General features: G+C 47.2%; 1 protein-coding gene across 3 annotated transcripts in view; it reads left to right on the forward strand.

Moving 5' to 3' along the window:
* The first annotated feature begins 2,477 nt into the window (after nucleotides 1-2,477).
* Nucleotides 2,478-23,382, forward strand: part of map3k15 (mitogen-activated protein kinase kinase kinase 15) — a 272,382-nt gene continuing 251,477 nt past the window's right edge. For 2 of the 3 annotated variants that reach the window (XM_086006302.1, XM_086006304.1), the window contains exon 1: nucleotides 2,479-3,156. In XM_086006302.1, the coding sequence (XP_085862428.1) occupies nucleotides 2,805-3,156 (352 nt within the window). In that variant the 5' untranslated portion in view covers nucleotides 2,479-2,804. Of the gene's footprint in view, nucleotides 3,157-23,382 lie in introns of all 3 variants that reach the window. The other variant, XM_086006303.1, reaches the window with a different exon arrangement.

A 23,382-nucleotide genomic window follows, 5' to 3' on the forward strand; every position in this document is an offset into this window, starting at 1 on the left:
TACATCTGCTAAAAGCTTATGTGATCAGCAATTAACAATTGAGCAACTGTCAGCATCCTTGTCCACTGTCAAGTTTCACTTGATTATTGTATAAATACATTGCCATGATTACTGTAAAGTTGAGAGACTTCGGGATGCTGAAAGCTCTCCCCTGCATGCTTGTATTAAAGAATTCTCATATCGTGGACTTTAAGTGACTTTGAGTGGTGTTTTTTCCCACAACACCCTGTCTCCACCATCTTGCTCACTTGAGACTTGTGACACACCAGGTGACAACACTTCTCTGTCTCGTGTGGGACCCATCGAGGTGCGTGTATCTGTGCTGGTGCTGGGTGTGCTTATGTCTGCTGACAGTGCAACCTCAGAGGCTGGAGACTCCTCTGAGGAATCGCCTTCCTTTTCCTCCTGGACAGTGGCAGGGGCAGGGAGGGGGCTCTTGATGGACCTGTGGGAGAGTAAAGAGATGATTTAGAAATGTCATATCAAGAATGGGTAACGATACCATTATGCGCATGATGAACATTCACTGGCTGCTGACATCAGTCCCCATGAGTGACTGCTATATGCCATGTGGCTGTATGCGATGTCATTCTGTCACCAGGTTGCTGAGATGTCCCCCTCTCTCTGTCTCCCACTGCCAGCTGCTCTGTGACTCCTGGGATGTCCAGGGCAACCTCCTCTGCTGCAGTTAAGGTGGCAGGTGGCCAGTGATGGAGGGCTACCTCCAGTTCTCTCCCTCTCCCTGTTGTTGAGGGCTCTCTTCTCCTGCAAGGAGGGTAAAAAAGAGAAGTTTGAGTGAGAGTGATGGAGTGAGTCTAAGGAATGGATGGGTTACATCTCTAGAGGGTGACCATGATGGAGTGGGGGGCCAATGTCAAATGGCCTCCTTGTGTGGTGTTAGTTGGTTTGATTGCATTAGGATGAGGGTGAGTGTGAGGGGTGGTTAGTCAGATGGGGATGTGATAATGTAGATAGAGAGAGAGGGATGGGTGGAGGTGCAAGGTATGTTGGTGTGAGTAAGGATGTGCAGGAGCAGGGTTGGGAAGGCAGAGTGATGGGGATGTGATGAGAGGCACAGCAGGATGAAGTTGAGTGTGGTCTTGCACTCACCTTTCCTGATCTAATGAGATAATTGAAGCATTTCCGGCACTGCACCCAGGTTCTCCTCACAACGTCCCTGCTGTTGACCTCCTTTCCTGTCTCCAGCCAGGCTCGTTTGGTCTCCTGGGAAGGTCTCTTGCGCCCATCAGAGGGGAAGAGGACCTCCCTGCGTGCTCGGACTCCCTCCACAAGCATATGGAGGGAGTCACCTGAGGACCTGGGTGCAGCCCTCTGCCTCTGTGCAGTCATGTTTTCAAGGCTTAGAAAGAACCAAAAGCTCTAGTACAGTGCCTCCACACTCCTAGATGAACCTTCAAATGCAATGTGGCCAAGGCTGAGAATGTGTCATCGTTGACATCATCAAATCCGCACCATTTAATAGAGCTGAGTAACGCGCAGGGCTGCCTTAATCGGCCCCATTTAGGGAAAGTCGCTCTGAGGAGTGGCGTGGAATGAGGAACGGGATCCCGACTCGCCATGCCGACCGCCAGCACACGACCCGCCCAGGTAAACAAAAGTACAGCCATTAAATCTGCTTCTCTCTCCACAGATGCTGCCTGACCTGCTGAGTATTTCCAGCATTTTCTGTTTTTATTTCTGACTTCCAGGCAGTATTTTGCTTTTAACATAGAAACATAGAAGATAGGAGCAGGAGTGGGCCATTCGGCCCCTCGAGCCTGCTCCGCCATTCAATGCGATCATGGCGGATCATCCAAATTCAGTACCCTGTCCCTGCCTTCTCCCCATATCCCTTGATCCCTTTAGCCTTAAGAAATATATCTAACTCCTTCTTGAATATATTTAATGAATTGGCCTCCACTGCCTTCTGTGGTAGAGAATTCCACAGGTTCACCACTCTCTGGGTGAAGAAATTCCTCCTCATCTCTGTCCTAAATGGCTTACCCCTTATCCTTAGACTGTGACCCCTGGTTGTGGGCTCCCCCGCCATCAGGAACATCCTTCCTGTGTGGAGTTTGCACATCCTCCCCGTGTTTGCGTGGGTTTCCTCCGGGTGCTCCGGTTTCCTCCCACAGTCCAAAGATGTGCGGGTTAGGATGATTGGCTATGATAAATTGACCCTTAGTGTTAGGGGGATTAAATACGTGGGGTTATGGGGATAGTGTGGGATATGTGTTGGTGTAGTGGTTACGGGGATCGGGTGGGATATGTGTCGGTGCAGGCTCGATGGGCCGAAATAGCCTCTATCTGCACTGTGGGGTTTCTGTGATTCTGTGTGAGATCCCCTCTTTCTTCTAAACTCCAGCGAGTATAAGCCTAATCGACCCAATCTCTCCTCATACGTCATTCCTGCCATCCCAGGTATCAGTCTGGTGAATCTTCGCTACACTCTCCCTGTAAACAGAGACCAGTTGGGCCGAATGGCCTGTTTCTGTGCTGTAAATTCGATGTAACAGAGTGTTCGGATGGTGATCACCCTGGTGCCAGGGGGTGCTGCACTCTGTATTTCCAGGGCACTGACAAGCTGAGCCAACATACATGGAAATGCATCTTGTTCTGTAACAGACCTCTGCGCAGATCGGCAGCGACACACAACATTGTGAGTGAGAGCAGGGACGGGATGACCCAGATAAGCAAGAGGTCGCTCTGTGTGTCCGACTTAACCCGGCAAGTACTGATCCGTCTTGCAAACCCACAGTGACAGGCGCCGGCCGGAGAGTCGGTTCTTTGGCTCCCGTGCAAGAATGAACAAGAACTACTCGTCCCGGACCCTCTGTGCTGAGACGGGCCAGGGGACAGCCGGCGGGGATCAGGCTGGCAGCCGGCGGGGATCCGGCTGGCAGCCCGGCCAGCGGCAGGCGGCGGCGGCCGGCAGTGGCTGGGAGGAGTGCTCGGTGCTGTCGGCCGTGCCCCGGCCGCGGTCCCTGCGGGCGGTCTGTGTGCTCAACGAGACGGCCAAGCCGCACAGCACCGAGTGGGGAGCGCTGCAGTGCCTGATGCGAGCCTGCCGCAGCCAGGACGCCGATCTGCTCACCATCCCGTTCGGCAAGCTCGACTTCGGGGAGACCCCGGTCCTCGACTCCTTTTACAATGCAGGTCAGTGGGAAAAATGGTAATTTTTAAAGTTATTAACCCGTTCACTGAAAAAAAAACACAATAAGAGCCAGTGCATAACTTTAAAAAAACAAGTGTTTGTTATTAATAACCTTTTACTGAAATAACCATCAGGACAATGTCCGAAGCCGCAGTATAAAATAGTGAAGCAAGCCAGATTGTCCCGATTCTAGGGGGTCTGCGCGGTTTTATACCATTCACGCCTCTGCACAAGAAGGTTGTGGGTTCAAGTCCCACTACAAACTCTAGCACCTATCCAGGCTCACCTCACTGCAACACTGAGAGCTGCGTCTTTTGAATGGGATGTTGTAACAGCTAAAACATGCCATGGCGCTATTTGAAGAAAAGGAGGGAGTTCTCCAAGTGTCCTGGCAACATTTCTCCCTCAACCAACATCACCAAAAACAGAAATAACAACAGAAAATGCTGGAAAAACTCAGCAGGCCAGGCAACATCCGTGGAGAGAGAAATAGAGTCAACGTTTCAGGTCGAAACCCTTTGTCAAGACTGAAGAAGCACAGGAAATGAAACAAATTAAAAGGCCAGTTTGGAGGCTGGAAGAGAACAAAAGAGAAGTGAAGAGACATTAAGAGGTATTCAAAACCAGACGAGATGGTGATAGGACTAGTGGAGACAAAAGACGGCTCTAGATTAGGTGTGAAATGCGCTGGCAGAATGGGAGACAGCTGCCATGTGGGAGAGAGAAAAAGGGGGAAGGGCAGAAAACAAAGGTGTGGATAAAAAATATATATAAAAATGTAATAGGGGCCGAGGTTATGATCTGAAATTGTTGAACTCGATACTGAGTCCGGAAGGCTGTAAAGTGCCTAATCGGAAGATTTTTTCTCTCGCACATGGCAGCTGTCTCCACGGATGTTGCCTGGGCTGCTGAGTTTTTCCAGCATTTTCTGTTGTTATTTCGGATTTCCAACATCCGCAGTATTTTGCTATCACCAAAAACAGAGTGTCTGCTCATTCATTCATTTGTCGTTGGCGGGACTTTGCTGTGCTCAAATTGGCTGCCAGGTTTGTCTTTCCAACAACAGTGGGGGGGGGGGGGGGGGGGGGGGAGTTCAGTTGGTTAGCGCCTCCCGTTCGGGGCGTTGATGTAGTACCGCCGGAGCGAGATGAATCCAACAACTCAAGGAAAATCCAGTGCCCCTGTTGCACCAGCGGTACGAGGTACCGCCGGAGACATCAACGCCAGGCAGAGCATGACATCAGTGAGCGTGACATCAGTGAGTGTCAAGCAGGCTCCAGGGATGTTATTTAAAAGGATCATGAGTAATGAGTCGCAGCTGTCGGGTTAGTGGAGTTTCAGTGCTTGTCAGTTTGACATTGTGCAACAGTTTAATTCAGTAATTTAAAGGTTCTTTTGTATCAGGAGTGTTGTGGTAACTAAAGAGTAGTCACATTTATGCTTTAAAAATATCAAAGTGCTACACTTGGTTACATTAATGGGGGCTGTACTGGCAGTCAACCTGACCCTCCAGGATCTATGGTGGAGGGAGCGGAGGCAGCGAGAATGACAGGAACATGTGGTCAGAGGGAGGAGGAGGGCCATCAGGGCTCTCAACAGGAGGCCTTACCCTCCGAGGGCATTCCGAGAGTACTTCTCCTACCTCCAATTAAGCGAGGAGCCGTGTATTAGATGGCTCCGCATCACCAAGGAGGTGGTCACAGAACTCCGCCACCTCCTCCAAACAGACCTCCAGCCTCACAGCAGGATGACTTAAACCTCAGATCCCTTTTGCTCACCACATGCCCATCAGAATTTGTGAAGTAGGACAGGTGACCAAAAAAACCACATTGATTAGCCTCAAAGCGAATTGTCCTTGAGGTGCTGAATGCATTATTTTAAGAAAAGAAAGAACTTGCATTTATACAGCACCTTTCACAACCTCAGGACCCCCCAAAGTGCTTCACAGCTAATAAAGTACTTTTGAAGTGTAGTTACTATTATAATGTAGGAAAACATGATGCCCAATTTGTGCAGCAGCAAGGTCCCACAAACACCAATGAGATAAGTGACCATTTAATCTGTTTTGGTGCTGTTGATGGCTGGTTAAATGTTGGCCAGGACACCAGGGAGGACTCCCCTCCTCTTCTTCAAATATTGCCATGGAATCTTTCATCTCCATGCGAGAAGGCAGATGAGTTTTAAATCTGAACTGAAAGATGACATTATGAAACTACCTCAGTACTGCACTAGAGGTCAGCTGAGATTATGCACTCATGGCTTGAACCCATAACCTTCTGACTCAGTGTTATCACAGAGCCAAGGCTGACACCTTTCAATGCTGTGCGGTGCAACAGTGTTTATGTAACAGGCCAGCAGCGGAAATGTTTTCAACCAAGAAGCATCAATGAGAATAAGGGAGAAAGCTACTGATATTTGGACCAGGGCTTTGCCCTGTTCTGTGCTACCTGGCAGTTAGCATTTCAGATTCAAGAAGAGTGGATTGGGACACCAGGTTAGAGTAATCATATGCGGGGAAGGCGAAAGACAGAAGCAAGGAAGTGTTTTGTCAGAAACCTGGGTATTAACACCATCATATTTAACTGCTAGTGACTGATAGACAAATATTGCAATTCCTGGCCCCTGAAGCCATCAGATCATTTTTTCCTTCTAGCACCATTGATACAATTTGGACTCTATCCCAACACTTTATTTGTGTTCCTTGTAAAAGGCAAGGACTGGCGTGCCTGATGGTTAACAATCCACCCCTGCACTGTTGGGATGATCACTATAAACAGTATTCAGAATTCATTCTGCTAGCGCATTTCACACTTCATCTAGAGCCAGCTTTTGTTTCTTAATCTGTCCTATCACCATCTAGTCTCGCCTTGAATATCTCTTAATGTCTCTTTACTTCTCACAAACCTTCCCTTTTGTTCTTTCATCCCCTCCCCCATTTCCCAGCCCCCAACTTGCTTTTTCATCTGTTTCATTTCCTGCTTTTTTCCCTGTTCTGACGAAGGGTTTCGACCTGAAATGTTAACTCTGTTTCTCTCTCCACGGATGTTGCCTGGCCTGCTGAGTTTTTCCAGCTTTTTCTGTTGTTATTACTATAAATAGTATGGTTTGTCCACGGTACACTCTTGAATATTCTGTATGCTGACAGACATAGTTCAGGCTAAGGCTACATGTCAAATTTATGGCAAGGCTTAACTTTATGCAGAAGTAAAATAAATCAGACAAAACATTGGTCTAGATTTTCACCATCAGCCTCTGGGTGTAGAGCTTTTCCCAGTGGGAGTGCCTATTGGAAACTCTGCACCCCTACTTCCAATTTTCTGTCCATCAGCTCCCGTGCTACTGCAGGTCGGTTCCTAGACTGATCCAGATCGGCTTCTGGACTGCTCCAGAAGGGTTCCGAGGCCACTCCGGATCGGTTCGCAGCCCAGTCCCAAGTGCCAGTTCCCACTGAAACAAATGGAGCTGGCTTGGCTTACAGGACCCCCTTCCCATAACTGATGTTGCTGGAGTGACTTTGGAAGAAAGGCGATCCAAAATATTGGGTTCCTGTTGGGTGGAAGATATTTTTGGAAGCTAACAAATATATGTGTCCATATTTTCTTTGGATATACATTGAACAGCAATTGCACAGAATTCAACATCCAATTGTGCACGTCACACTTCAGATGAACACTGAGCTTAATGTTTTCAGTGGAGACCAAATGACTCCAGCAGAAGATTGAGCAGCATACGCATTAATTTATTTTCAGACAAAATGTATGTTACTTAACTTAATATGGCAAAAATTGGTGGGCTAAATAGGACAGTGGGGGAAGATTTATACTAGTACATCAGGAGGAACAGGTAAACAAAGCATAAGTAAAGGAAATCAGTTACATCCCTAGCAGAAAGATCAAATAAGAGAAGGAATGTTTTGAGGGATAAGGGAATATGTTTTTAGACAGGTCGAGGAGTATAAGCTACAAATTGGTGGAGTTAGAGGTATATGCAACCAGTGAGAATATGGATAGTATTGATATCTTGGAAGCATGGCTGATGCAAAGACGGGCCAAGGGTGTACAAGTTGTATTATTGATTAGGAATTAAAAGCAGCTTTAGAAAGGATGGATGCCGAAGAAAAAGAAGAAAAATTAAAAGAACATCAACAACAGCTTGCATTTAGCACCTTTAATGTAGTAAAATGTCTCAAGGTGTTTCACAGGTGCGATTATCAAACAAATTTGACACCGAGCCACATAAGGAGATATTAGGACAGGTGATGGTCAAAGAGGTAGGTTTTAAGGATCAACTTAAAGGAGGAAATAGAGGTAGAGAGGCGGAGAGCTTTAGGGAGGGAATTCCAGAGCTTGGGGCCTCAGCAACCGAAGGCACGGCCACCAACGGTTGAGCGATGAAAATCGGGGTAGCAAGAGGCCAGAATTGGAGGAGCGCACAGATCTCACAGGGTTGTAGGGCTGGAGTAGGTTACAGAGATAGAAACATAGAAACATAGAAGATAGGAGCAGGAGTAGGCCATTCGGCCCCTCGAGCCTGCTCCACCATTCAATGAGATCATGGCTGATCATCCAAATTCAGTACCCTGTCCCTGCCTTCTCCCCATATCCCTTGATCCCTTTAGCCTTAAGAAATATATCTAACTCCTTCTTGAATATATTTAATGAATTGGCCTCTACTGCCTTCTGTGGTAGAGAATTCCACAGGTTCACCACTCTCTGGGTGAAGAAATTCCTCCTCATTTCTGTCTTAAATGGCTTACCCCTTATCCTTAGACTGTGACCCCTGGTTCTGGACTCCCTGACCATCGGGAACATTCTTCCTGCATCTAGTCTGTCCAGTCCTGTCAGAATTTTATAAGTTTCAATGAGATCCCCTCTCATTCTTCTAAACTCCAGCGAGTACAAGCCCAATCGATCCAATCTCTCCTCATACGTCATAGAAACATAGAAGATAGGAGCAGGAGTAGGCCATTCGGCCCCTCGAGCCTGCTCCGCCATTCAATGTGATCATGGCTGATCATCCAAACTCAGTACCCCGTACCTGCCTTCTCCCCATATCACTTGATACCTTTAGCTCTAAGAAATATATCTAACTCCTTCTTGAATATATTTAAAGACTTGCGGCTGAAAATTCAGTAGCCTTAGCGCCTCATTTGAGGCGCTAGAGGGCCTTGCGCCGGAGTTATGGCCAGTAGTGAAATTCCCTGGGGCCCTAAATCGGCGTTGCTCCAGTAGCGCTGCGCCGGCACCGATGAAGTCATCGGTGTGCGCAGCGTCCCGGTTGCCGTGGTAACCCGCCCGAACTCCGAAATTGAGTTGCGGCCGCCTCGCCTGTGGCAGCCGCAACCAGCGTTTTGTCAGAGGTGCCTTACTGCAGTTAGCGCCGGCGCATTAAAGGCCCCGCGGCGGCCGGCCGCTTTCCCGCCGGCCGCCTGCCCGCAGCTCCCTCCCCGGACTTCTCTTCCCCCCCCCCCCCCGGAACAGATGCAAGCCCGGCACTTGTCCGAGGTGCCGGGCTCATTTTTAAGCAGATTTGCGCGGGCCACGGCCGGGTGCAGGCAGCTCCTCCTTAACGGAAGGAGGAGGCCTGCACTTCCCCAGCCTGCCGCACCGCATCGGGTGCCGCAGCGCCGGAATTGCGTCGCGAAACGGCAGTTAGCGCCCTTTTCCAGGCGCTAAGACCCTTCAGTAGCGCCGGCAGCCGTTTGGGCGCGGCGCCACTGAATTTTTGGCGCGCGCAGGGGACTTAGCGCCGGCACTAATTTCCGGCGCTAAAGCCCTGGCTAAGCCAAAACCCAATTTCTAGGCCTTGGCCTCAACCGCCTTCTGTGGTAGAGGATTCCACAGGTTCACCACTCTCTGGGTGAAGAAATTCTTCCTCATCCCTGTCCTAAATGGCTTACCCCTTATCCTTAGACTATGACCCCTGGTTCTTTACTCTCCGACCATCGGGAACATTCTACCTGCATCTAGTTTGTCCAGACCTGTCAGAATTTTATAAGTTTCGATGAGATCCCCTCTCATTCTTCTAAACTACAGCGAGTAAAAGCCCAATCGACCCAATCTCTCCTCATACGTCATTCCTGCCATCCCAGGGATCAGCCTTGTGAATCTTCGCTGAACTCCTTCCATGGCAAGAACATCCTTCCTCAGATAAGGTGACCAAAACTGCACACAGTACTCAAGGTGTGGTCTCACCAAGGCCCTGTACAACTGCAGCAGGACATCCTTACTCCTGTATTCAAACCCTTTCGCTATGAAGGCCAACACACCATTTGCCTTCTTCACCGCCTGCTGCACCTGCATGCTTACCTTCAGCGACTGGTGCACAAGGACACCCAGGTCTCGTTGCACTTCCCCTTCTCCCAATTTATTGCCATTCAGATAATAGTCCGCCTTTCTGTTTTTGACACCAAAGTGGATAACCTCGCATTTATCCACGTTATATTGCATCTGCCATGCTTCTGCCCAATCACCCAACCTGTCCAAATCATCCTGGAGTTTCTCGGTATCCTCCTCGCAGCACACACGCCCACCCAGCTTTGTGTCGTCTGCAAACTTGGAGATATTACATCTAGTTCCCTTATCTAGATCATTAATGTATATTGTGAATAGCTGGGGTCCAAGGACCGATCCCTGCGGTACCCCACTAGTGACTGCCTGCCACTCGGAAAAAGACCCGTTAATTCCTACTCTCTGCTTTCTGTCCGCCAACCAGTTCTCTATCCAAGTCAATACCTTGCCCCCAGTCCCATGTGCCTTAACTTTACACGCTAATCTCTTATGCAGGACCTTATCGAAAGCCTTTTGAAAGTCCAAATACACCACATCTACTGGTTCTCCCTTATCTATTTTCCCAGTAAATCCATGTTGACTTTGTCCGATCCTGTCACTGTTTTCCAAGTGCTCAGCTATTACATCCTTTATAATGCACTCTAGCATTTTCCCCACTACCGATGTCAGGCTTACCGGTCTGTAATTCCCCACTTTCTCTCTACCACCCTTTTTGAATAGTGGGGTAACATTAGCTACCCTCCAATCCATGGGTACAGTTCCAGATTCCAGCAAATTTTGGAAGATGATCAGCAATGCATCTACTATTTCTAGGGCCACCTCCTTAAATACCCTAGGATGTAGATTATCAGGCCCTGGGGATTTATCGGCCTTCAATCCCGTCAATTTCCCTAACACTATTTCCCTACAAATACTGATTTCTTTCAGTTCCTCCCTCTCATCAGACCCTATGTTTTCCAACATCTCTGGGAGGTTATTTGTGTCCTCCTTTGTGAAGACAGAACTAAATATGCATTTCATTGGTCAACCATTTCTTTGTTCCCCATTATAAATTCCCCTGCTTCTGACTGCAAGGGACCTACACTTGATTTCACTAATCTTTTTCTCTTCACATATCTATAAAAGCTCTTACAGTCAGTTTTTATGTTCCCTGCAAGCTTACTTTCAGATTCTATTTTCCCCTTCTTAATGAATCCCTTTGTCCTCCTTTGTTGAATCCTGAACTGCTCCCAATCCTCAGGGTTACCGCTTTTTCTGGCCAATTTATATGCCCTCTCCTTAATTCTTATGCTATCCCTAATTTCCCTTGTTAGCCACGGTTGAGTCACCCTTTTTGTTTTATTCTTATCCCAAACTGGGATGAACAATTTCTGTAGTTCATCCATGCGGTCTTTGAATGTTTGCCATTGCCTATCCACCGTCAACCCTTTGAGTGATATTCCCCAATCAATCCTACCCAATTCACGCCTCATACCATCGTAGTTTCCTTTATTTAAATTCAGGACCCTAGTCTCCGAGTCAACTACTTCACTCTCCATCCTAATGAAGAATTCTATCATATTATGATCGCTCTGACCCAAGGGTCTCGTACAACAAGATTGCTAATTAATCCTCTCTCATTACATAATACCCAGTCTAAGATGGCCCGATCTCTGGTTGGTTCCTCGACATATTGTTCCAGAAAACCATCCTGTAAACATTCTAGGAATTCCTCCTCCACAGTATTTTTACTAATTTGGTTAGCCCAATCTATATGTAAATTAAAGTCACCCATGATGACTGCTGTGCCCTTACTACATGCTTCTCTAATTTCCCTTTTAATGCCATCCCCAACCTCCGTATTACTGTTTGGAGGTCTATCTACCACTCCCACTAACAGTTTCTGTCCCTTGATATTTCTCAGTTCTACCCATACAGATTCCGCATCATCAGAGTTAATATCCTTCCTTTCAATTGTGTTAATCCCCTCTTTAACCAGCAATGCTACCCCACCTCCCTTTCTTTTTTGCCTATCCTTCCTAAATATTGAATACCCCTGGATGTTGAGTTCCCAGCCTTGGCCACCCTGGAGCCATGTTTCTGTAATCTCAATCAAATCATATTCATTTACCTCTATTTGCGCAGCTAATTCATCCACCTTGTTTCGAATGCTCCTTGCATTAAGACACAAAGCCTTCAGGCTTGTTTTTTTAATGCTCTCAGACCTATATGAATTATTATTTACTGTGACCATGTTTGATTTAAACCGTTGAGTTCTTTGCCTTCTAATTTTGTTTTTCTCCTTCATGTCTTTTGCTTTTTTCCTTGTTTCCCTTTCCACTGTCTCCCTGCTCAGGTTCCCAACCCCCTGCCACTTTAGTTTAAACCCTCCCCCACAGCACTAGCAAAAACTCCCCCTAGGACATCGGTCCCGGTCCTGCCCAGGTGCAAACCATCCCGTTTGTACGGGTCCCACCTCTCCCAGAACCGGTTCCAATGTCCAAGGAATTTGAATTCCTCCTCCTTGCACCATTCCTCTAGCCACATATTCATTTGAAATATCCTCCTATTTCTACTCTGACTAGCACGTGGCACTGGTAGCAATCCTGAGATTACTACCTTTGAGGTCCTATTTTTTAATTTACCTCCTAACTCCCTATATTCTGCTTTTAGGACCTCATCCCGTTTTTTACCTATATCGTTGGTGCCTATGTGCACCACGACAACTGGCTGTTCGCCCTCCCCATCCAAAATGTTCTGCAGCCGCTCCGAGACATCCTTGACCCTTGCACCAGGGAGGCAACACACCATCCTGGAGCCATCCCAGGTATCAGCCTGGTGAATCTTCGCTGAACTCCTTCCACGGCAAGAACATCCTTCCTCAGATGAGGCGACCAAAACTGCACACAATACTCAAGATGTGGTCTCACCAAGGCCCTGTACAACTGCAGCAAGACATCCTTGTTCCTGTACTCAAACCCTCTTGCTACGAAGGCCAACATACCATTTGCCTTCTTAACCGCCTGCTGCACCTGCATGCTTACCTTCAGCGACTGGTGCACAAGGACACCCAGGTCTCGTTACACTTCCCCTTCTCCCAATCTATTGCCATTCAGATAATAATCTGCCTTCCTGTTTTTGCTACCAAAGTGGATAACCTCACATTTATCCACGTTATATTGCATCCGCCATGCTTCTGCCCAATCACCCAACCTGTCCAAATCATCCTGCAGTTTCTCAGCATCCTCCTCACAGCACACACGCCCACCCAACTTTGTGTCGTCTGCAAATTTGGAGATATTACATCTAGTTCCCTTGTCTAGATCATTAATATATATTGTGAATAGCTGGGGTCCAAGGACCGATCCCTGTGGTACCCCACTAGTCACTGCCTGCCACTCGGAAAAAGACCCGTTTATTCCAACTCTTTGCTTTCTATCTGCCAACCAGTTCTCTATCCAAGTCAGTACTTTGCCCCCAATCCCATGTGCCTTAACTTTACACGGTAATCTCTTATGCGGGACCTTATCGAAAGCAGACCATGGAGGGATTAGAAAACAAGGATGGAAATTTTAAAATCAAGGCCTTGCCGGACTGGGAGCCAGGGTATGTCAGCGAGCACAGGGGTGATAGGTGAATGGGACTTGGTGTGAGTTAGGATACAGGCAGCAGAGTTTTGGATGAGCTCGAGTTTATGAGGGTGGAAGATGGAAGGCCGGCCTGGAGAGCATCGGAATAGTGAAGTTTAGAAGTAACAAAGGCGTGGATGAGGGTTTCAGCAGCGGATGACCTGGGACGGGGCGGAGACGGGCGATGTTCCGGAGGTGGAAGTAGGTGGTCTTGGTGATGGAGCGGATATAGGGTTGAAAGCTCATCTCGGGTTCAAATAGGATGCCAAGATAAACGTGAAAGACCATCTTTCCGCTTCTATCACGTGGGCAGTGCCATATGCTACAAGGACACCCGCAGCTAACCTGCAACATGGGAATGCCACGGACCTTGATAGTCAAGGCCAACACTGCCCTCAACATTTCTTGCCTCTCTCTAGACTAGCATAGGGATCACTTGATTCATCAGTCAACATGCTGTCCACACATGTATCAAACAGGTGACTAATGCATTGGTCAGAATGGCCCACTTCCAGCCGGCTGAGCGGGAGCAGTACCAAGGAAATTCCCGGTTCAAGTATATTGGAAGCACAGAAGTTACTGTGACAGATCATGTTCGAGCTATTTGTGAATGATGAAAATAAAGGACAGGGTGGTGGCTGAAAGCCTTTAACTTTGTCGGGTCTCTCGGTTCCCCAGCTAATGACTGATTTCAGTAAAATCTGTTTAATGGGTTTTGAAGTGGCTGATATGCACCAAGAGACTTAAATGGCTGCAGTTAACCTTTGCAATGCTCCCTACAATTAAGGTTCTGTTTTCTTATCCTAAATTTGTTTGCGTGGTTCAGTTTAGCTCTTGGTGGTTTATCCGGATTATACATTCGTAAAAGTGAGCTGCAAAGGCTATCTGCTGGCTGCTGGCTCCTCTTACACGGCATCATCAAAGTTTTAATCACATTTTCTCTCTAGGTACACATGCAGAACAAGCATTGAAAGCTTTACTGGTCTATCTTTTTTGATGTCGTTTTTAAAGCATTTCTTTTTGCATTGGGCTTCTCTTTCCCAGTATTTCACCTCCTATCTTCTTGATTATCAGTACACATTGATTGTGTCTGTTTGATGCTTTCTTCATATGTTGTTCAAATGTCAAAGCAAATGGCCTATAACCGTACTGGTTACAGATGTAATCAAAAGAATATATTGTACAGTACAAGGCAATAGAGCAAGCTGATCCCTTGTGTGTGTGTGTACGCACTTGGAGTGCATATGCTGATGTTCAGATACTTGCCAACTTATAAAACTCATAAAGTAATGCACAACTTAAATTTGCAGATGATACCACATTAGAAGGGTAAGTGGAATTGAAGTCAGCTCAACAATTGCTGAATTAATTGGGCAAAATATGTGAGTAGAGCAATGCCAGATGAAATTTAATACTGAAAGAAACAAAAAGTATAACACATGTACTCCATGAGTGGTGTTAAAATAGCTAAGGATGAAATTGAGAGAGGCCTAAGAGCTTTAGTAGACTCAACGCTCAACGTGTCCGACCAATGCAGAGCAGCAATCAACAAACCCAATAGGATGATGAACCACACAGTGTTGTGGTCAGCCCACACCATGACTACTGTGTCCAGTTCTGGTTGCCAAGAAACCAAGCAGACATTAACACAGATCAAGGACCAGGAGCGAAAATCCTCTTGGTCCGTATGGCTCAGTGTCACACTGTTACTGAGCTGCATGTGAAATGCTTTTAACTGATGACTGAGATGACAGTGTTTAGGAGGCATTTTTTTGTTGGATCACGTGACTTTAAAAGAAGTCCAATGAAGTTTCTATGGTAGTTTCAGAAAATATAATTACCTCCCCTATCTGCTAAGCATTCTAATCAATATATTACCTAATAGCTATTGGGCTAGAAATTCACTTTGGGCCCGCCAGCTGGCTTGCGCCCAAAAGTTACCGCTGCGCGCGGAGCCATGTGCGCCCGCCGGAAATTCAGTTTCAGCGCCCCAAGTCGAAGCCGGCCGCAATTCAAGGGTGTGGCCGCCCCCGCTTGGGGCGCTGAAACTGAATTTCGGCGCGCTAGGTGCTGCAGCGCCACCCGCTGCGGAGCGGCAGGCTGCGGTACTGCAGGCCTTCCTCCTTCTCTTAAGGGGGAGGTGCCTGCAACTCCGAGATCGCCACTCGCTAGTGCCGGCAAATGAGCCCGGCACCACGGAGAAGTGCCGGGCTCCCGGAAAGCAGCCGGCAATGCCGCGGGGGGGGGGGTGGGGGCTGGAGGAGGCCGAGGAAGGAGGTGCGGGTAGGTGGCCGCCGAAAAAGCGGCCAGCCGCACCTCCGCCTTAACTCGCCCCAATAAGGCTGCAGGACGGCCCCGGTTGCTGAACGTTGTTTGCGGCCGCTGCGGAAGAGGCGGCCGCAACTAAATATGGGGGTCGGGCCGGTAGCGGGGCGGAACCGGGGCACTGTGCACACCGATGACGTCATCGGTGTCGGCGCAGCGCTACCGGCTACCGCCGCCATTAACGCAGCGCTGAATATCAGCGCAAGCTCCTCTAGTGGCGCAAAAGCCCTCTTTGGGCGAAAACTGGGTTCAAAGCCTACTGAATTTCTGGCCCATTGTCTTTACTTTGTTCTTCTGGATAAGATCATGAGGAGTATTATAGCTGAACCCAATCCTATCTACAGACAAGTAGTTTCACACACAACAGCGATCACTAAATAGTGATCAGGATACGTGGGTAGGAGCCCAAACATTTCATGCAGTCTAGTTGTATCTACAAATGTCTCACTAATTCTCATGAGCTTTCACTCTATGTTGAGGTAGTTGATCTCACCCAGGGTAGCAGCGGGCATGCCAATTAGCTTCAGTTAAAGAGAGGGGAAAATTCAGCCAGGGTTCCAACTCCCGATCACTATCTAATGACCTCCCCCTTGGAAGCTACCTCCGTAACTATGTCAGAGAGGATTGAAAGTGAGTGTGATAACTCCCACATCTTTTGGTCTTATACAAAAAGAAAATACCGCAGATGCTGGAAATCTGAAATAAAAACAGAAAATGCGGGAGATGCTCAGCAGGTCAGGCAGCATCTGTGAAGAGAGAAACAGTTAACGTTTCAGGTCGATGACCTTTCGTCAGAACTGGAAAAAAGCAGGAAATGGAACAGATTTTTAAGCAAGTGTAGGGGCTGGGAAAGGGGGGAGGGGATGAAAGAACAAAAGGGAAGGTCTGTGACAGGATAGAAGGCAGGAGAGGTTAAGAGACATTAAGAGATATTCAAGGCGAGAGGAGATGGTAATGGGACAGGTTAAGAAACAAAGGATGGCTCTAGATGAAGTGTAAATTGCGCTGGCAGAATGAAAGACAGCTGCCATGTGGGAGAGAAGAAAAGACACAAACAAAAGGTGTGGATAAAAAATATATATCGGATAGGGACCGAGGTTATGATCTGAAATTGTTGAACTCTATGTTGAGTTCAGAAGGCTGTAAAGTGCCTAATCGGAAGATGAGGTGCTGTTCCTCGAGCTTACGCTGAGCTTCCGTGGAACAATGCAAGAGGCCGAGGACGGTGAGGTCCGAGTGGGAGTGGAGCAGAGAATTAAAGTGACAGGCGACCGGAAGCTCGGGTCCCCCTTACGGACTGAACGGAGGTGTTCCGCAGAGGTCACCCAATCTGCATTTGGTCTCCCCAATGTAGAGGAGACCGCATCGTGAGCAGCGAATGCAGTATACTAAATTGCAAGAAGTACAAGTAAATCGCTGTTTCACCTGGAAGGAGTGTTTGGGGCCCCGGACAGTGGGAAGGGGGGAGGTATAAGGGCAGGTGTTGCATCTCCTGCGCTTGCACGGGAAGGTGCCGGGTGAAGGGGAAGGGGTGTTGGGGGTGATAGAGGAGTGGACCAGGGTGCCGCGGAGGGAGCGGTCCCTTCGGAATGCTGAAAGGGGAGGTGAGGGGAAGATGTGTTTGGTGGTGAGATCACGCTGGAGGTGGCGGAAATGGCGGAGGATGAGCCGTTGAATGTGGAGGCTGGTGGGGTGAAAGGTGAGGGCGAGGGGAACTCTATTGTGGTTCCGGGAGGGAGGGGCAGGGTTGAGGGCAGAAGTACGGGAGATAGAACAGACACGGTCGAGGGCTGTGTCAACCACAGTAGAGGGGAATCCTCGGTTGAGGAAAAAGGAAGATATGTCGGAAGCACTGGTATGGAAGGTGGCATCATCAGAGCAGATGCGGCGGAGACGGAGAAACTGGGAGAATGAAATAGAGTCCTTACAGGAGGCGGGGTGGGAGGAATTGTAGTCCAGGTCGCTGTGGGAGTCAGTGGGCTTGTAGTGAATGTTTGTCAATAACCTATCCCCAGAGATGGAGACGGAGAAGTCGAGGAAGGGAAGGGAAGAGTCGGAGATGGACCATGTGAAGGTGAGGGAAGAGTGGAAATTGGAAGCAATTTTGTTCTTATGTTCTGTAAATGTTATTTTGCATGCCTTTAGACACAATGCTGAAATTCAGACCTGCCCCAAAGGCGATGATCATAAGAGCATTGGAACAAGAGTAGGCCACTCAACCCCTCGAGCCTGTTCTGCTAGATCATGGTTGATCTGTACCTCAACTACATTTACCCACCTTTGCTCCATATCTCTTGATACCCTTAAAAGACAAAAATCTCTCGATCTCAGTCTTGAAAATTTCAATTGACCCAGCAACTATATCTTTTTGGGGAAGAAAGTTCCACATTTCCACAACCCTTTGTGTGAAAAATGCTGCCTGATTGCATTTCTAAATGGCTTAGCTCTACATTTAAGATTATGACTCTGTCTGGATTCCTCTACCAGAGGAAATAGTTTCTCTGTACCTACCCGATTTAATCCCCTTATTTTAAATAAGCCAATAAGAGCACCTCTCAACCTTCTAAACTCAAGAGTATTTATGCAACCTGGCCTCATAATTTAACCCTTTAATCCCCAGTATCATTTGGTGAATCTGTGCTGTCCAACCTCCACGGTCAGTATATCTTTCCTGAGGTACAGTACCCAAAACTGAACATAGTCCTCCAGATGGGGTCTGACCAAAGCTCCGTATAATGAAGCATCACTACCTCACTTTAGTATTTCATCAACCTTGAGATAAAGGCTAACATTCCATTAACTTTTTGATTATTTTTGTACCTGTGCACTAGCTTTTAATGATCTGTGCACATGGGCACCCAAATCCCTTTGCTCCTCTACAGCTCCTAGGGGGAAAAATTAGGTTGCTTTGCGCCTCCCGAGGGGGCGCAAAAGCGCCCGGGCGCGGCATTGCTAACGCCTCCCGCGAAATTCAGCAGGAGGTTAGCGGTGGCGGTAGCCGGTAGAGCCTTGTGGCGCTGCGCCTCTGGTGATGACGTCATTGCCATGTGCAGTGCCCCGCTCACGCCCCCTGACCTACCGCTGGACACTATATCCGACAGGGTCACGGTGTCGTGTTTGCGGCTGCGGCGGCGCAAGTTAAACGGCAGCCAGTTTGTTTTTGGGCTGCCTGCCAGCACCTGCTCCATTTCACCTCCTGCGGGGTGCCGGCCGCGATCGGTCAGCCCGGCATTCCTCTTGAGTGCCGGGCTCTTTTGCCAGCACCCCGCTCCCCAGTGGTCCAGCAGGGCCCCGGTGCGCGCTGCGCTAGGCCCCTCCCCTTTAATCAGGGGAGGGAGGCCTGTAATGCCGGGGCACTACGTGCCAACTCGCGTGGCACTTTTGCACGTAGTGGCGTGATATTGAATGATAGTGCCCCGAGAGGGAGGGGGAGCGCTTCCAGTAGCGTCCCGCCTTCTGCTTGGGGCGCTACCATTCAATTTCCGGTGTGGGGGCGCTAACTTTTTCGGGGCGCTGGCGAAGTTAGCTCCCCAAAAGGAGCGCGACCCAATGTTCCCCCCCAAGTCTCTCACTATTAAAAAGTATTCTGATTTGTCTTTCTCAGATATATAAAAAAATGACCTCACACTTCCCCACATTGAACTCACTCTGCCATAGTTTTGTACTCACTTAGTCTGTCTATGTCCCTTTGTAACTTCCTGCTCTTTGTAACTTTCTACATCTATACAACTTACTGTGTTTCCTAACTTAGTGGCATGTGCAAACTCTCTAGTTGTCCATCCAAGTTATGAATATATGGTGAAAACCCACTTGTCACATTCTGCCAATTAGAGAATTAACTCTTTATCCCTACTCTCTGTCTCCTTACCCCCAACCAATTACCAACCCATGTCACAAGGTTACCTCCCATTCTGTGCACTTTGATTTTTGCTAATAATCTCCTGTGTGGAACCTTATCAAATGCCTTCTGGAAGTCCAGATGGACAGCGGGGTAGAGTTTCTGCTTTGGGCGCAATCGAGAAATGGTGCCCAAATTGCGCTTGAAATTGCGTTGGTTAGGTTAGGCTTCAAGTTTCCGCTAAAATTAATTTCCATAATCACAAATGTAAAATCTTCCATGAACCAGTGCAATCGGGCAGCGTAATAGAATGTAATAATTTCTATTTTTTTTTTCTTTCCATTAATAAGTATCCCTTGATGTTTTAAAGAGTGGTAACCTGGTGCAGTTTTATTAATACAGCTGAAAATGAATTTATCAGCAAAAGTTAGCATTTCTAATAAGGGTGTCCAGTCCTCGCCTGTGAGTAACCTGATTTAAAATCACTGAAAGTGACTTTAAAAACTATACTGAGTCATTTAATATTTTCATTGGTGTACACTAGTTAGTTTCTTAGGGGGAAAAATTCAGTTGTTAGTGCCTTAAGAGGGCGCCAATTGGGGCACAAAGCAACTAGCGCCCGGGTGCGGCGATGTTTGCGCTGCTCGCGAAATTAACTAGACATTTTGCGGCGGCGCTAAACACTACCGCCGTGATCTCCTGCGCCGGCAGATCATTACGTCTGTCGAGTGTGCAACGCCCCATTAGCGCCCCGGACCGGATATTGAGTGGCGCCCCCTCGCTTACCGTCTGCTGCTAGCAACGACAGGTTGAGGGGAGCGTTATGCTGTCAGAAAGGGACTGGGGGAGCGCTATTTAAAGGCGACCGCTTCCTGCCTTTTTTTGTCAGTGACATTTTTGCACCATGCATCCTGAGAGAGAGAGAGAGAGAGACTTCTGGAGAGATTCAACGCTGTGTGAAGGAGTTTTGAGCACTGAGCAGAACTTTGCAGGTTCATTTTGATTGGCCCTTCCTTGCTTCGCCAGCGCTCTGAGGTAGTGCCTCGCTCCTCAGCCTTTGCGCCTTAAGACAGGTGTAAAGCGCCTGATTTAGCGCTCCAATCACCTCCAGGGGCGATAGAAGCCAAGTTTGCTGTCGGAGGCGATAATTAGCGCCAGGCGCTAAACTTTGCACATGGCCGATAATGGCGGCCCAACGGGGCGATACTGAATTTTTCCCCCTTAGTATATTAAATATTTTTTAATATGAGAACTTTTTAAACATGCCTATTAGTGCCTGTGCACCTAAGACAATGGACACAATTTGAGGAGCCTTCCCTACCAAGCGCATTCGACCTGGGAATGGCATGGCCGGTTTTGTGGGCGGGGCCTGAGTCCAGCCAATTGAATCTTGAACCAGCATAAAAGATTCTGGAAAACTTGAACGTAAGTGGGTTTGGGTATAACTCACTTCTGTTTAAAATTCCCTGATCTTTTGCACTGGTTCGGTCGATTCCGCCCAGATTGCGTTGATATAACTAGCGTAAATGAGCGGAAACTCGACCCCCATCATCTATAGATCCTTCCCTGTCTATCATGTTAGTGACCTCCACCATAAATTCAATGAGTTTATTCAGATTTGACCTACCCTTCACATATCCACCTTTGATCAGCTCATGCTTGTCCAGATGCTCAGTCACTCTGTCCCTGATAATAGGTGTTCCAGTAACTTTCCCACGCTGATGTTAAACAGATGGGTCTATAGTTTCCTGGTTTCCCCCTCCCTTAATAATGGAGTGACATTTGCAATTTTCCAATCCAAAGGCACAATTTCTGAATTTAAGACCTTTGGAAAATTATCACCTATTTCTTTTAAGACCCTGGGATGGAAACCATCAAATCCAAGAGATTTGTCTATCTTAAGTCCTATTATTTTATCTTACCATTTTTAAAACTTATATTAAATCCACTAAGTCCCTCCCTTGATTTATTTTGAAGTTCCCTTGTACCACTGGTGTTTTGTCCTCTCTTTTTCTCCATTGTGCAAACCGATACAAAGTGCAGGACTCATTTAACAAGTCTGCCATTTCCTGATTATCAATTATAGTCTCACCTACGTCTGTCTTTAATCAACCCACGTTCCCCTTTCTCTTAATATATTTTATAACATGTTTTACTATTAACTTTTCAATATTTTTTCCATATTCCTTACTGTAACTCTTATTACTTTCTTTGTAACTCTTTGTTGCTTTGTATAGCTCTCCCAATCCACTGGATTTCCATTTTCCTTACATTTGTGTAAGCCTTTTCTTTTAGCTTGAATCTGCCCCTTGTTGACCATGGTTGTTTAACTGCACAAGTGGAGCCCTTGACTTTCAGGGATATGTACTGTTTTTGTATCGTACCAAACACTTCTTTTGAATACTTTGCACTCCAAGGCCAGGGCCACTGCCCTGTTCAAGGCGACCCTCCCTGAGGGTTTTTCCACTGTCATGAAATGAGCTCTTCAGTTTTCAGGGCTGCCAGCATTTCAGTCTCTAAGGGCCCTGTTCCTCCCTTTGCTAAATGCATAAAACATCCTCTTTCAAGGTCACAAACATTTCCTTTCCCAGGGTCATAAGAACTTTTCTCTTCAAAGTTACTGTTGCTTCTCTTTCCAAGGCCAAGCCATTTCCTTTCACAAGGAGTGGGCACTATTACCCTTCACTGACTGGCTATTGTAAATCATTTGATAAGAATGATAAAAAAAAACATCAACAGTTGCATAAGAGTTCCTGAGAAAGTGAGACATTCACATGTGCAGCTATGCCACATGAAATCTTTGTGCTCCTATCCAAACATTTTAAATCCTAAAATACGTTATGACAGGTTCACCCTCCCATCTCAACTTTCATTTTCATTACTTATGAGCCACACTGTGCGACAGAAAAAAATAAGAAAGAAACTGAAAGGCGTGAATTATATTAAAGCATTTAGCTAACACATGATTTTAAAAAAAACCTTGGAATGGAGAGTTGATACAGATATGTTACTCTGAGGAAGTTAAACATTTACACAGTTAAAACTGTCAAAAACTCAGCCCTTGTTTAATTCCTATTGACATACGCCAACCTGTTCATAGTGTAGGGTAGGAAATCCTCTGGTGGCTCTGTGTAGCAGCATCATACATGCAAAATTCCTCCGTTCAGTATCTTTAGTGGAATTGTAAACCTAATGGCCCAGTAATTCAGGTCCCAACGCGTGAGTAAGCACCGTGTACTCACGCGTGGGCCCGATGGAAGTGCCGGTTTTCAGCATGCACAGCGCATGCGCGGAAAACCGGCATTTCCTTTCCTCTGAACCCCTTGGTTCGCGTGGAACGCGTGCGCGCTGAAATTCCTTTTTTATTACAGGGTTGCCCGTGCGATAAGGCCTCCAGTTTTTACGCGAGAAAAAAGCAGACGTAAGTACTTAGTTTTAAAAGGTAAGTGGTCTATTAATTAAAGTTAGAACATTTTTTCCACAGGTTTATTATTTTTAAAGACTTTACAGTAAGGTAAGTGTATTTTTAGACCCGATTTTAAAAAAAATTATTTTTTTCAAAAATTTGAATAATTGTTTAAATTAGTTTTTTTACAGTTATTAATAGTTCATTTAATTAGTGGGATTTTTTTAAACTTTTATTTGAAGTTGAAGTACTGTTTTGGGCGCCCAGAGTTTTCATGAGTTTGACAGTTCTTACTATCAAACTCATGAATGAACTTTTGCAACCTCCGATTGGTTGCCCAGTGCTCACATGATCCCAGCCGGCTCATCAAACTAACTACGCCACTGGATCACGCAAGCACAGCGCGCCGGGAGCTGAACCGGGCCACTGACAGGAAATCCACGCAGGGCCAGGCTTCAACTGTCGGCGCGCTATGTAAGTGTAGGTCGGGGGCTTGCACCCGCGGGAAGCCCCCGACCCAATTTCTGGGCCATTGTTGTGGGATTTCTCTCTGCCCCAAAGCAGACGGATACGAGCGTGTACTGGTTCCAAGCGATCTTTATTCAAGCACGTGCAGGGAGAGGCCCTCTCAGTCTGAGCTGAGACAGGAGTCTAATTTTTACATTCGAGCAGTTGGCTTTTGTACAATCTTACATCTTGTTTCCTGCACATCTTCGGGACTTGGCCAATTAATTGTCCAAGCCACGTACACTTAATCACAT

The sequence above is a fragment of the Somniosus microcephalus genome, chromosome 14, assembly GCF_052327205.1.
Source record: "Somniosus microcephalus isolate GS21.2 chromosome 14, FLI_Smic_1.0, whole genome shotgun sequence".
NCBI classification, from domain to species: domain Eukaryota; kingdom Metazoa; phylum Chordata; class Chondrichthyes; order Squaliformes; family Somniosidae; genus Somniosus; species Somniosus microcephalus.